Source organism: Protopterus annectens, chromosome 1.part1, assembly GCF_019279795.1.
Source record: "Protopterus annectens isolate FY-2018-M chromosome 1.part1, PAN1.0, whole genome shotgun sequence".
NCBI lineage: Eukaryota > Metazoa > Chordata > Ceratodontiformes > Protopteridae > Protopterus > Protopterus annectens.
Window position 1 is genome coordinate 1,771,727,796 of NC_056726.1, and position 15,521 is coordinate 1,771,743,316.

The window sequence follows — 15,521 nt, forward strand, 5'->3', positions numbered from 1 at the left end:
GGCTGTGTGAACCACCTTACCCTCATCCACGGCTCTGGAAACTGATTCAAAGAAGTCGATCAGGTTCAGGAGGCAAGATCGTCCCTTCTCGAACACAAACTTGGTGGGGGCCAGTGTTTGAAGGTTGTCAATGTCTTTGTTTATAAGTTCCATGATAATACGTTCCATGGCCTTGCAGATCAGGCTCATCAGACTGATGGGACGGTAGTTCCTTTGATCCAAAGTGGATCCCCCCTTGTGGACTGGGATGACTGTAGCTGTGCGCCACTCTGTGGACACAAAGCCTGAGTTGAGGCTATGATTAAACATGACACATGGGTGAGGTGCCAGTTCATTTTGTAGTTCATGCAGTACACAGCCCGGGATGTCATCTGGTCCCATGGCTGCTGTATTCTTGGCTTTGCAGAGTGCGGTTTTTACCTGAGTGGCCGTGATTACCGGACTTTGACATTGTTTCTGTATTGAGATGGACCCTTTAGGGGGTGAGAAGGGGGTGAAGTTGGCACTGAATCTATCTGCCAGTATATTGGCAATATCCTTGGGATCAGTATATCTAGTGCTATTCTGCTGTAGCTCAGAGCACATCTGAGTATTGCCATTTAGATTCTTGACATAGCTATAGAATGCCTTATGGCTGTCTTTGGAATCTTGGCAAATTTTGTTTTCATAACTAACTTTGGAAGATTTTATGAGGGATCTCAGCTTTCTACTGCGGCAGGTGATGGAGTTTTATGAATCCTGGGTTCTTCCTTTTTTCTGCAACAGTTTCTACCTTCTCTTTTACAGCTTGTTTATTGTAGGGGACCACCAGATTGGCTTCCTTTATTTAGAGGACAGTGTCTTGGTTCTACTTGGGATGGCTCAGTCCATGCACAAGTGAATGTGCTCGTACAGCACTTTAGTGTAGGATTCAGCAGTTGAACTTCCAGTTCCCATCTGCATGGGTGTCATGAAGTTTGTTACTTCTGACTTGAGAAGCCTGTAGATGGCTTTGGAGACATTTTTTACAGAGGTTTCCTTAAAGGGGGTGGGGATGGGATGTGGATGTCAAGGGTGATTAGCTTATGGTCTGATCTGACCAGGTCTAGAATATTGGTACCCCTGGTAGGACTGTGAATTAGTTGCTCTAGGGCACTGGAATTTATGAATTCCAAGAATTGTTGAGCAAAGGTGTTGGTACAGGAGTAGTTTTCCAGTTAATGGCAGGGTAGTTGAAATTAAATAACCCAGTACTAGGGTGTTTGGTTGTATCTTAATATTTTCCGTATGTTTAGAAAGGTGTAGTGAGAATCTTGAGGTATGGTGGGGGATCTGTAGCAAGCTACAATTTGTATTGCAGTCTTACCTAGTGTTAGTTGCACCTGGAGAATTTCAGATGCATTATGTTGGGCAACCAGCCTGGAGGTGTAAATATCCTTGGTGAATATGGACATTCCTCCACCTTTAGTGTTTCAGTCCTGGTTTGGTGGCCGAAAAGTGTGGTATGAGTAGAAGAAAGGAAGAGGCTAGGAATAGTTTTGTGGAGCATCTGTGGAAGTGTTTGTGTCTATAGAGGATGCCCAATTTTTGATGTGTTTTTTGATACTGCAGTAAATATACAGGTCAAAAGTTAGTTTTTCATCTATGATGACACCTAGTAGTTTTTTATTTCATACAGTCTCAATGATAGTGTTATTCTGATAATGAATAACAAATTCATCCTTGTTTAGGGAAGTTGTTTTAGGGGTAATTAGCACAACTTTAGTTTTTATAAGGTTTAGGATGATATGATTATTGCTCATCCATGTTTCGGTAGAAATGAGGGCACATTGGGTGAGTTGGTGTAGTCCAGATGTGGAACTGGTAGAGCAGGTGATGGCTGAGTCATCTGTGTACTGGATGACAGTACCTTGACTGAGAGTGGTGTGGAAGTTGTTGACAAAAATACTGAAAAGAAGGGGCCTTAGTATGGATCCATGGGGAACACCTATGGTTTTGTTGAGGAATGGTGAGAAGGATTGTTGCATATTTGTGAGGTAGTTTGAGAACCAGTTTAGGGTTGGGGTGAAATGCCTGATTTAGAGAGTTTATTCAGAAGTAAAGAGTGGGAGACTGTATCAAAGGCCTTTGAAAGGTCAAGAAAGAGTGAAGAAACAATTTTTCCAGCATCTCGGGCCCAGTTAACAGTGTTCATGAAGGATATAAGAGCTGTAGTAGTACTGTGATCTGGCCTAAAACAATGCTGAGTGGGAGAAAGGAGTTGATTGTGAAGCAGATAATTACGAAGTTGAGTATGAATGCATTTTTCCAAGATCTTAGAGATAGGTGAGAAGATAGCAATCGGTTGAAAGCTGGAAATGTCTGTGTTGTTGTCACCGTTATGAAGAGGGAGAATATATGCCTTTTTCCAAACTGCAGGTAACTGGGACTCCTGAATGGATCTGTTAAGAAGTATGCTGATAGGATAATCAATAGAGTTAGCCGATACTTGTAAGAACTCTGCATGTAGGTTGTCAAGGGTGATGGTACCAGGTGTGAGTTTAAGGAGCAGTTTTTTTATGATGGCAGTAGGTAAGGTGAAACAGAAAAGCTTTCACCTCTACCTACTTTTTTTGTGGATGGATTTGAAAGAGCTAAATGAGTTTAGGGAAAGGTGGTGGTGATATTAGCTATGGTATTGATAAAATATGAGTTGAACAGTGAAGCTATTTCAGTGGGTGCTTTATCTCGATTTGGACAAGGATTATTATTTGAGCCTAGATTTAGTAAAGAAGTGATGGAGCTCCAGAATCTTTTGGGTTTTGCTTATGGTGGCCTTGTAAACTAAGTTAGTGTTCTTTTTTTAATTGTAATGACTAGATTGATTAGATTTTGAAACAATCACCCACCCAGGCAAAGTAGAAAAGCTTAATAAACTATGAATAAACCCCTGTTCTACCCACTGGTTTGCCAACTGGCTCTCAGATAGGATGCAGAAGATCAAAACAGGGGCAGCTACTGCCATAAAAAGATAAGACAGAAGTGGAGTTTCTCAGGGTTCAATGCTGGTACCTCTTCCATTCAGCATCTAATTCTCAGAAGTAAAAGCCTATACCAAAGGGCTCTGGCTAACTAAGTTTGCAGATGACTGAGAGCTGGGAGATGTGTTTGAATCCCCAAAAGACTCAGCCATCCTACAGGAAGGCTTGTCCCAAACAAATAACTGGTGCCAGGCTCATGCTAATGGACTAAAGCTAAATACCAAAAAAAAATGCAGTTTTGTCCCCCTGTGGAAATTTTTCTTCAATGAGGAACTATCACAAAGACAACACACTTCTAAGAGTTGAAGCAGTACCTCAAGATCTGGCAACTTATGTGAACAGTTTCTACCTTTTGGCCAGCATATTTCCACTGCTGCACTGAAGTCATTATCCCCCTTTACTAAGCCATCATTAGATTAGTCATTGAGTGTAACATCCTTTTTGCCATGTATCTGTCCAGGCTAACAACTAACTGGAAGACCCACAGAGATACCTTACAAAAAAAAAAAAAAAAAAAAAAAAAACTATATACCCTAAACAATATGTCTTATGTGGATCACCTCAAAGCTCATTTGTTATATTCAGTCTCTTACAGACTGCTAAGAGTTATCCAGTGTCTAGCATACAAGGCATTCTCTGACCCATTACTTATAGACTTCCCATTTGACTTGCAGATGTGAAGTATCAGAAATACTCTATCCAGGGACCTAAATTTATTCTGCAATATTAAATGAAGTATTTCTCACTGAGGATACCACTACTCTGGAACAGACTCCTCATCCATGTAAAACAAAACTCATCCCTGCATATCCGAGCGTAAACTGGATCAACAGATGGGAAATTTACACCAGGACTCCCCTTGTACTACTGATAAACAGAGACAGCTCCTAAATGCTTTATTCCAATGCATAGGCCCCTTCCCAATGTCTATGTTTTGATCTAGTAATTATCATTAAAGTAATATACGAATATAGATCTTGGAAAGGGTTAGGCGAATCTGAACTCTTAATGGGACAGGTTCATTTTAAGCACTAAATGGGATACTTGGCTAGGCTTAATATGTCTCTCAAGGGCAGTTAATTAAATAGTAACCTAGGAACCTATACTGACTTTCTTTAAGAGCTCCCTGAAATCATAGTTGCTGTGTATTGTTTGACCTTACACCTCTTATGCACAGTCTTCATTCTTGGCTTTTGTAACTGCATCAGCCATATTAATTATATGTATTTAAACAGTTGTAAAAAGCCAAAAACGGAAAAGCAGTGGTATTTGTTACACTGCTTAGATTTTTCATCTCTTGTATCCCTTCTCCCTTATGATCTCCACACAGTGTACACTATGAAGAAAGGACAGCTGGTGCACCAGATGCAGAATAACTCTTTTTTAAAGAAGCGCCCAGGACTTGAACTGTATATACTTACACGGGCAATGTACAACTCTTTTCTCCAGCACCCTTTGCTCTCCCTGTTAGTGAGAGTATCTTCTGACCACTCTACTCAATTACTCTTCTAATGGCAATTTATTTGTCTCCTTCCCTGTCTTTATAGTTTCAGTCTGAATTTGTTTTATGTCTACTCATTCCCAAAAACTTTCTTGTCATATTGTACTTTGTCGTACAAATGTCGTATTCTGTACTTTATTGTTCTATGTTAAGCTCCCTGGCACAACCTGTAAAAAGTTCCAAAGAGATCACTGCTCAACCCAGTCAACAAATTAAAATAATTAAATAAACAAGCAAACAAACAAACTGAATACCTGTTTACCTACCATTATGACATACATTACATTTTTGAGAAATTAGACTACCTGCTCTTGGTATGAAATTGAAAGGTTGCTTCTTGGTTTGAAATTGAAAGCTTGCTTTTTAATCCTAGCTTCACAGCTCTGCAAGCTACATACAATAAAAATAATTACTTTCCTTATATTTTTGCAATAATGTGTATAGAAATACAGAAACAAAATAAATAAATTATATTTACTCTTTCACACTAAACCATTGCTTTTCGTTAAGACATATCCTTGAAACAATGTAATGAAGAGAAATACTCTTTCGTATTTAATATTCATACACTTCGTAAGAATAAAATTCTCTCTATCCACCTGCAACAACCTTATCGGAACGAGGTGGATAATGCTGGTGTTGCAATTATTTTCCCGTAATGAAACGTAAAAGTTTGTACACCAAAGTTGGAAACTCCAAATAATCAAGTTTAGCTGGTAATAACAATGCGGGAAGCTTTCGAACGTTTGGGAATTAAAAAAAAAAAAAAAAAAAAAAAAGATCACTTACCTGTTGCTGAGTGACAGCAGCAGCTGCCATAGAAGATCAGTGTCAAAAACAAAGATGCCACTATCCGAGCCATTTTCTGGCTGCAGGAGCCCAACGCTGATCCCGACTGACCTCGTTTCTCTGTTCACGATGTATATTTATTTCGACACTTTTCCTTTATGGAGTCAAGAACTTGGTAGATAGAAAATAACGCCAACTGGGAAGGGTCCGTTGCACTGCCTATGATTCAGTTTACATTTAATTATTCAGTGGTGATGTTGCAAGCAAGTGAAACTGATCGTGTGCAGTGAGTCACGGGAAGCGGCTGCCAGCTGTGGATGGATAAGGGGTGTAACAAACACGAGAAACTGTAGCAAAATAATACAGGAGTGTAACAAACACCGCGGACATGCGCTGTGCTTCTCGTGCTCTCTGTAGGTGCAGCATATGGCTAATGCTAGCAAATGCCTCCTGGGTCCTCAAGCAAGGGGTGCAGGGTAAGTGTCTGTCACTGTCCGTGATTTTGACTCATATTTCCGTTCTGTCCCTCTTAATCTCTCTAAAACTGGTGTCTTTTGGAGAAAAGGTGGTGAATTGCACTTAATAAATAACAATAATTAAACTTGAACACTTCCTTTACTTCAGAGAATGTGCATTAATTAACATTGTAATATTTGTCAATGTGTGAGATCAATAGAACTAATATTTTAAAAGTGCCCCTGATTATTTTGGGATTTATCCCTAAATGAGGGCAATTGGGGGGGGGGGGGTCAAGCCCTGCACTGATGCTCTACAAGCTCCTATCCATACCTCTCAACTTCTCAGCGCAAGAAATCCGGACAAAGCGAAAAATAATGGGGGGACAAAGGACCAGAAATAGGGACAATTTTAAAACACTCATATTTAGATATAAAGTTGATAGAATAACATGTTTTGTATTATACATTTTCTGAAGGGTTTGAAGTCTGAAACTCAAATATTTGTCATTATTTAATGACTTTAGTCGTCGATGATTTGCCCGAAAACCATAAATATATACTGCTAGGAGTGTTGTGTGCAGTTTTAAGGACCCCATTCTGAAGACTCAGACTGGGAAGAACAACAGCATCTCATGATGTAACAATTTTTGATCATGCCTTGGGTGAGTCAAGGAATATACACCATCTGTATTATTCTGAACAATTTTGAGAACAGAGACCATTTCAGATGAGGATGACAAAAATATTGCACATTTTGCAACGCTCAGAGCAATATAAACAGAGAATAGATGTGATTAGTACTCCTACCATTGAAAGAAGAAGATAGAAAGGGGACATAATGATAATAATAATAATAATAATAAACATTATCAGTAGAATTCAAGTGGTATCTAGATTTTGACAAACAGGAAGCTCGTAAACAAAGGGGCAACCCAAAAGAAGAAGTGGACTGTTTAGGGTAGAAACAAGAAATTATTATTTCACACAAAGGGTGGTGGGTAAGTGGAAAGGACTTCTTGAACATTGACTATAGTTAAAGACAGTAGTCTATTTTATATAAGGCTAGGTAAGCAAAAAGAAGCACATTTTTTGAAACTGCAAATCATTGATTGCCTGGATTCTATTATCCCAGGCTGTGTTTGAAAGAATACTTGTGTTTCTACTGGTTATATATAGGATAAATAAGCAGTAAATGTTTTGCAGAGAGGTAGATATGCTTGACATCTGTTGGGGAGGCCATGGAGGGGGATCCATCCTGTGTGCCTGGGAACTGCTTCAGGGCTAGCTGTATAGTTGCTTCAGCGCATGTTGAGAAACAGACTTAGCTTCCATTTTCAAAGACTTCTTCACAGCTATCATGAAGCTTGCTGCTAATTTGAATGTTTCAAAAAGTAAGGCATTTTCTGGTATGTAGCATTTAGACTAACCATATAGTTTTCCTTGCTACAGGAGCCCTAAATGGATGCCTACAAAACTGCTTCCAAAGAAAATGGCCTTTTGTATACATTGGAATAACCAATCACTTCCATTTCTCTTCTCTTTCACTCAGTCATCAACCTTTACTTTCCACACAATGCAGAACATCTGGTTACTATATCTGACCCAGATACTGCTGAAGCTCCACCAAAAGGGCCAATTCCAAACATTTTCACTGAGAATTTTGTCTTTGTACAATGTAAACACATTTAACTTGAAAACTTGAAGAACCTTGCTTTGTATTAACTTCATCTAGTCATATACATGCCTGCCTGTGCTGGAAATTAATTTTTAACACCACCTTCTGACAGAACTGGCCTTGCACTCTAAGGACCACTTACTAGGTTGGCCATTGTCCTTTCTGTTGACCAACAGATTGCACTGTATATGCCTGTGGCTTAGTCTAGCTCACAGTTTCCTGCATTCAGGAAATGAAAGAAAACCTGTTCTTCTTGGTACCTCTCTGTTAAATGCTTTGTATTGACTATAAATTGATTATTGTCTATTAGAATTTGACCTGAGAGTGGAAGCCCACTACCCTACCTACAATTGCCACCCACCACAATTTACTCTTATACATTCTACAAACACACATATCACATTTGTGAATCCTATTCCATAACTCTCCCAAACAACCCTATCACTATCATGCAGACACTCCTGTTTCTTTTTACCTATTTCCCAAATTCCATTTAATGTTCTAGCACCATTCTCAGCTACTTTTCTCTCTCCCATATTGCTGTGCTCTATATACATTTATAATCACAGCCCTCTCTAACAGAACTTACCTATTCTACATTGTATCTTCTACTTTTCCCAAATAAAGCCTCACTTCTTCCTATTTTACCTACATTCTCAAACTGTAGCCTTTTAAACCCCTCTATTTCATACCTTCCAGAGAGGATACTAGGGCATAACTTTCTTCTTTCATAAAAAATACTTCTTTCCTACCTACCCTTTATCAGCTTTCAGACTCCACCACTCCTAAATATCCTTCTACCCTGCATCCTATTTTTCCTTATCGATCCCTACCTCCCCACTACCTGCCAATTATAACATACAGATCCCTTTACTTAATCATATCCTCTAGTCTTCTTCTGTTACTGGTCCATTTTTCATCCTACCATGATCCTATAGCTCACACCCTATCTCCAACTCTGTCCCAATGACCTATTCATACTTCTTCTCTTCTTCTCTACACTCCCCACACATCACACCAAACTTATTTAATGATGCCCCTCTCCTTTACTCCAGATATGTACCACTTAACTCCATTTCAACTTGAATAAAATAAAATTTGGTGGAAAATATTCTCCAAAAAACAAATATCAATAATTCCCCAGTACACTAAAATCATTCTAGGAGGAGACATTCATCCTAATCCTGGCCTCACCTAGCACATCACCTATCACAATGAACATCAAGACAATTTTCTTCTACACACTCCTTTAACCCTACAGCAGTCAACCTCCAACCGAAGTAATCTAACTTTTGCTGCCTTAAATGTTCGAAGCATAAAAAATAAAATTGCTGAACTACATGCCTGGATTAGCCACCATAAGCCTGATATTCTTGAAGTAACTGAAACTTGGCTTAAACCCAGCATAAACAACTCTGAAATTACAACTTCCAGCTATAATAGCATCTGTAATGATATAAAGAGGAAAGGTGGTGATACTGCTTTAATACTTCCCAACAACTAACACATTTCCCCTTATAACAAAGCAATACCAAAATCCAATTCAGCAGAGCTTCTTATAACTTTCCTGAAATTGAACAATTGTAAACAAATATGTATTAGTTCTGTACATCCCTTCTGCTGACAATATAGCTATCCTAGAAGATGTCCTACATTGGATATCCATCGCAATTCAACAATAAATTATACTACTAGGTGATGTGAATGTCAATTGGTTGGACATAAACTCTAATTCCCCTACATCTAGTGTGGACTTATTTGGTTTTCCACAACTAATTAATAGTCTCACACATTTTAGCAAGACTTCAAATTCCCAATTAGACTGGATCTTAGTATTGGAATCTAATAAATACACCATCTCAAGTACAATGTCTGACTGTCTCAGTGATCATCTTCCAATCTATACAAGCAGACATCTCACACAACCACTTAAACAGCATGTTTATAAAACAACACACAACCATTTCAAGTTTAACCCAGAAATTTTGATTACTAACCTGTCATCTATTAACTGGAACTTCCTAAAAATCCTGCCATTAGATGATGCTGTAAATGAATTCAGTGCAAATTTCCTGAATATCCTAAATAACCTTGCACCTCCTAGAAGGGAGAGGCTAAAAACAAATGTGGTTATCCAAAAAGAGCAGACTCTTGCAGTATACAGAAAATGCATAGAAAGAATGGTGAAAATTTAAAACACTACAATATTAAAATTACCGAAGACAAAAAATTACACTATAATAACTTTCTGAATAATAGTAGACATAAGCCTAAAAAGTCTGAACAGCCATTAAAGAAATTTTGCATCCCAGACATAAATTCAGTCCTAATCCCTCTCCCAGTAACTCGTCACCTGAAACCTCAATGCAATTCAACTCTTACTTTATAGATAGTATAGCATCTCTAACCAAGGATTCCCCAACATCTAATTCTAACCCTGTCCAACAGCCATGTATCACCACATCCACTTTTGCCTTCAAACCTCTGCCCACATCCTATATAAAACTACTCTTAAACAAAATCAAACCATGGTCTACCTCAGCTGATGACTTTCCAAGTGAATACATTAAAATAGCAGCAGATAACATTGCCTACCCTGTCTCAATCCTTATTAATAGGTCAGTCCAGGAATCTCATGTTCCCTGTCTCTGGAAAAAGTCACAGATTATCTCTCTGCACAAAGGAGGAAATTCAACAGACATTACTAACTTTAGACCTATAGCAATCGTATCCCCCTCTCCAAATACCTGAAACATGTATTCATAAGCAATTGTAAACTATTTCCTGCAGAAGAACTCCTATTCCCTTCACAACATTTGTCCTTTCTATCATATTAACACTGCACTTCTAACCTATATTGATACTGTCAATAAAGCAAGAGATAACAGCAGACTAGTCTCTTCCTTATTTTTAGAGATGTCTAAAGCCTTCAAAACAGTTTTTCACAGCAAAGTTCTACTTTGAATGTCCTCATTAGGTCTCTTTCAGACCACCCTTCTATGGTTCAAAGCTATCTATCCAATAGGTATCAGTCAGTAAAATGGCACTCCACACTCTCTCCATACCTCCCAGTTACCACCAGTGTACCAGAAGACTTTATTCTTGGCCCCTATTCTTTAACATTCTCACCAACACCCTCCATGCATCCACACAGCAGACCTCCCTAATACAGTATACAGATGACTTCACGTTTACTTGCACAGCTGATAATGTGGCACATCTTTAAAAAACATGCTCCGGAAGCGTTAACAGGAACTGAAACATGGCTTTGTAACATACAACTCATGCTTAACCTAAATAAACAAAGTACCCCTTTTTTCCCCAATCTCTCTTCCATGAAAAAAATAAAATTTAAAGTCCTCTCTCAATAATACAACCAATGATGTCAGTTCTCATAGCTAATTATTAGTGTTGCTAGTGGATCATAAATGTTAAATTTGACCTACATATACCAAATTGTGTAAGAAAAACTCATCAAAAACTGGCGTGGCATTGTAGAGCCAAGCCAAAAACGTTTGTACCAACAAAACTAAAGGTACACTTGCCACTATTTTTCTTCCCCCACATCTCCTTATGGTATTTCCATCCTTACTAACCTTCAGGCATCACAAAAATCAAGTCCTGAACAATGCTATAACAAAGTTGCTAAATTTGCAGGAAATACTCCTATCAGAATCCACCACTGTATATCACTAAAAAGCCTAAACTGGTTAAAACTACACCATCAACTAACATATACACAGCTTCTTACCACCTATTAAGTTATCCAGAATCCATCTGCTTGTCCAGCACTAAATAACATTCTTCATTGGTCATTATGATCCAATGACCAAAAACCCCTGTCTGTCCACAAAATTAGATGTAAAAAGTCTATACACCTCAATAAACCATGAAGATGGACTTTTAGCCATAATGTCTATGTTAGGGGATAGTCCTATGTCTAACTTTATAGGAGAGCTAGTGGTTTTCTGCTTGAAAAATAACTTCTTCTCTTATAATAATCAAATTTATAGACAAAAGCAAGGAACTGCCATGGGGGCACCTTTTGCCCCCATGTATGCAAATCTTTTTATGCCTCTATTTGAGGAGAAGTTTCTGTCTAAGCAGGAATTTATGAAGAAATATGTTAAGTGGTATTTTAGATACATAGGCTATTTAATTTTTATTTGTGAGGGGGCAGAGAACAAATCCCTAATTTTATTTCAGTTTTACAACAAAATCCTTTTGGTCTTTCATTTGATGGGTTACAGGAGAGTGAGAAGGTAGTTCTTTAAGATCTTGTACTAGAAGGCAGATTAGATGGTTCTGTGTTTACAAATGTACGTAGAAACTTTATTGACGGCAGTCAGTTTTTACATACCTCTAGCTGCCATCCTCCACATTTTATTACATCCCTTCCATATGGTGAATTTTTGCATCTTTCTAGGTTATGTAATAATAAGAAGGCTTTGAATGAAGAGATTAAGAATTCAGCTAATATGTTTCTGAGAAGGGGTTATGACCCTGAGGTTGTAAGGGAGGCGCAAGATAAAGTTTTAAATAATAGTAGGGGGTGTAGAATTAATTTAAAGGACAGGACAATGATATATCACAATATCAGAAGAGTAATACTGTGTAGGGGGAGAAAATATACTTTGTATCCATGTAACATATTAAAAGTGATGAAGTTACTGCAATGGTTAGATATTATTGGAAATTTTTGAAGAAAGATAAAGAGTTACAAGGTATATTACCAGAATATCCTTCTTCATCATTTACTGAAGGCAGAAGCCTACAGGACATATTGGTTATTGGAAATTTTGTTCTTCCATGTATGGATGTACAAAATTTATCAGAAAAAGTAGGCACCAGTCCATGTGGAAGATGCACAGTTTGTGCACAAATAATACCTTCATTTAAAAGTATTAATAATATAAAGTATATACCAAAAGGTGTATTTTCTTGTACAAGTAAGGGGGGTAATCTATGCTTTAAAATGTTCCTGCAACCCTTTTTTTACATTGGGGAGGCCAAAAGAATGTTTAAAGTTAGATTTATGGAATATTTAAGGGATATTAAAAATCATAAGGAAGCTAAAGTCATCTCCGCCCATTTTAAAGCTTCACATAAAAGTAATCATGTATTGTTAGAGGGTACTGTTTTAGAGCAAGTAGATATATGGAAATGATTTGTTATTGAATGAGAAACTTTTACATAAAGAGTCTATATATATTTTAAAATATAATACATTAACTAAAAACGTCCAAAAACTAATAGACACAAGACAAGACGAGCGTACACTGCAAAGTCCAACATGATTTAATAGTTGAGTAAAACAAGCTTACAGCAATCAGTATTCCGGTGCAAACTCCGGTAACTGCCAAGCAATAAAAAGTTAAAAACAATCTGGCTGCACAGAATCCAAGTCACAAAGTGTAAAGCGCTTTTCGTTAGGAAATACTTCTCCTAACTTCTTCAGACAATAGTGCTCAGAAAGAAAAAAACACGTTTAAGTACTATCCTAGTGACTCATACTTGTTAATACAATTAAGCCAATTAAGCACAGTCAATCTGCGGTGGTGGTGCTGGGGTAGCGTTGTCGCCTCACAGTTAGACGTTGCCTGTTCGATTCTCAGAGCGTCTTCTGTGTGGCGACATGCGTGAATGGGCATTCCTTCGTTGAAGGTTGTGCGTTAGGCCCAGCAAGCCAGTACGTAAAAATCTGCTGCCAATCATTAGCGGACCGGAGTTCCACTGTGGTGACCCCTAACCGGGAAAAGCCGAAAGACACAAACAAACAAGCACAGTCACATAATTTAAAGGTATAATCCTAAAATACAGTTTGTTTTTGTTAAGTTATTAGGTAAAATGAGTGCCTTAGTTTTATAAAAAAACAAAGTTCTGTTGTCTTGTAACGGAACATATAGTAAAATAAATAGTATTAATTAAAATTGTAGTTAGTTCACTTACTTATAACTAATGTTCAGGGACCCGTGGAAGTAGTAATCTTTTCATAAAAAACTGTTTCTTTTAACCTATAAAAGGTGGGTGTAACTTAGCAATTGTAACCTCCCTAATGAGCATTTATTAGTTAACCATCCAACAAAAATAATGTATGTACAGCTACTATCTCTTAAGGCTCTTTAATTTTAGCACACATAGAATAGAAGTCATTTCATTCAAGCACGGTGGAAAACATGCATTGAGCCTAAGCTGACACAAACATTCCAGTTTTTCTAACATAAGTGTAGATGCCTCTCCTCTACTATTCATCTCAGTTGAGTCGATGGCCTTATATTTGAAACTGTGGTTAGGGTTTTCAGTGCAGTGTCTATCTAGTGGGCTCTCCATTTTCCTTTTGTTAATGTAATAAACATGTTCGTCAATCCTCTCCTTAAACTTACAATCAGTCTTGCCTACATAAAAAACTAGGGCAACACTGACATAATGCTACATAGACTAAGGCTTTGGAGTTACAGTTAAACTTGTTCTTCAGGAAATAGTCTCGCCCCCTAATAATGAATTTTGACCCTGTAGCAAGGTGTCAACACTGGTTACATGCCTCACATTTAAATGTCCCTGGGGTGCCTCTAAAAGTGCTGTTACTACTTTCAGTAAGTTTTTCTTAGGTTCCTTCCTTTTTTCTTTTTTCTTTTTTTTTCCAGCTGACCAGCGGTTTGTCTCCCAAATGTCCATGTATGTCCCTATCGGACAGTAACAACCGCCAGTTTTTGCCCAGTATTGTGATCAGGGCTTCATAATCTAAAGAGAATGTAGTCATGAATCTCAAACAGTTTTGCTCCCTTTGTGGTCCAATACTATTCCTAACTACGGGGTTACTCAGTTCTATCTCTACTGAGATGTTGTTGGTTTCCAAAGTGTGAGCTGCTGTCCATCCTTGGGAGAGGATGGGTCTGAAGTGGCCAGAGGCCCTTTTACTACTCACCTCCCTTATAAGGTCAGCAATCAACCCAATGAGGTACCCCCTCTTGAGGAACATGGACTTCAAGATTCTGTGCAGCCAGATCGTTTTTAACTTTTTATTGCTTGGCAGTTACCAGACTGTGCACCGGACTACTGATTGCTGTAAGCTTGTTTTACTCAGCTATTAAACCTTGTTGAACTTTATAATACATTAATCCCTATGGGGCTTAACAATGAAGTAAACTGGAAATGTTTGCTTTAAAGTTTAATTCCTGTTCTGTTCAATGTTTAATTATTTAATTGATTAATTAGGGTGTGTTTATTTATGAGGATGTATTTAAGGTATTGTTTGGTAGTGCTTTTTAGATTCTGTAAAGGTGATTACACCAAGATACTAGAATATTGTTTAATAAAATATTGGATTGCTTTTTTTGTATTCTTGTTCCTGTTTCTGTTCCTGGAGGCGATTACAGTTGGATCTTTGGTTGTATCAAATTTATTGACTGTGGTTGGAGTCATTGTGTGATATCACAAAAATCAAAACCTGAACAATGCTATAACAAAGTTGCTAAATTTGCAGCAAATACCCCTATCAGAATCCACCACTGTATAGCATTAAAAAGCCTAAACTGTTTAGAACTACACCATCAACTAACATATACACAGCTTCTTACCACCTATTAAATTATCCAGAATCCATCTGCTTGTCCAGCACTAAATAACATTCCACACTGGTCATTATGATCCAGTGACCAAAAACCCCTGTCTGTCCACAAACCTATCAAATCTGCCAGGCATTGTCTGCACGTGTACCATTTTGCTAAGGCCTGGAACTCCTTACGTCTATTCAACAGGTCATTACCCTCCCTTCCATCGTTCAAAACCATTCTGAAAGATTTCCTAGCCAAATGCTGGCTCTGTTCCTGCTTAACATCAGGATAAACTATATCCCTAAATGTGGGCAAATACCTGTTCATACTTTATATCTCCTTACTCTCCCTTCTTCACTCACTTCCTTACTTCTATAATTTTTTCTCCCCTGGCTTTATCTCTAAAAGTACCATAAGCATGTTTTTCTCTCACTTCATATTGCAATGCCATGTTGTATTACACCGATGTACCTTTACTTTCTCTATAAACAGGTCAAACTCATTGTCATATAACTTGTACCTATTCTTAACCTATATTTTTATATG

The 15,521-nt window shown here is 37.9% G+C and overlaps 1 protein-coding gene across 2 annotated transcripts in view; it reads right to left on the reverse strand.

The window, feature by feature from the left end:
• The window catches only part of CD164L2 (CD164 molecule like 2), a 489,059-nt gene extending 483,463 nt beyond the window's left edge, over positions 1–5,596 (reverse strand). The window contains exon 1 of one of the 2 annotated variants that reach the window (XM_044084448.1): positions 5,290–5,596. In XM_044084448.1, the coding sequence (XP_043940383.1) occupies positions 5,290–5,362 (73 nt within the window). In that variant the 5' untranslated portion in view covers positions 5,363–5,596. The remainder of the gene's footprint in view (positions 1–5,289) is intronic. The other variant, XM_044084440.1, reaches the window with a different exon arrangement.
• Positions 5,597–15,521: the final 9,925 nt, after the last annotated feature.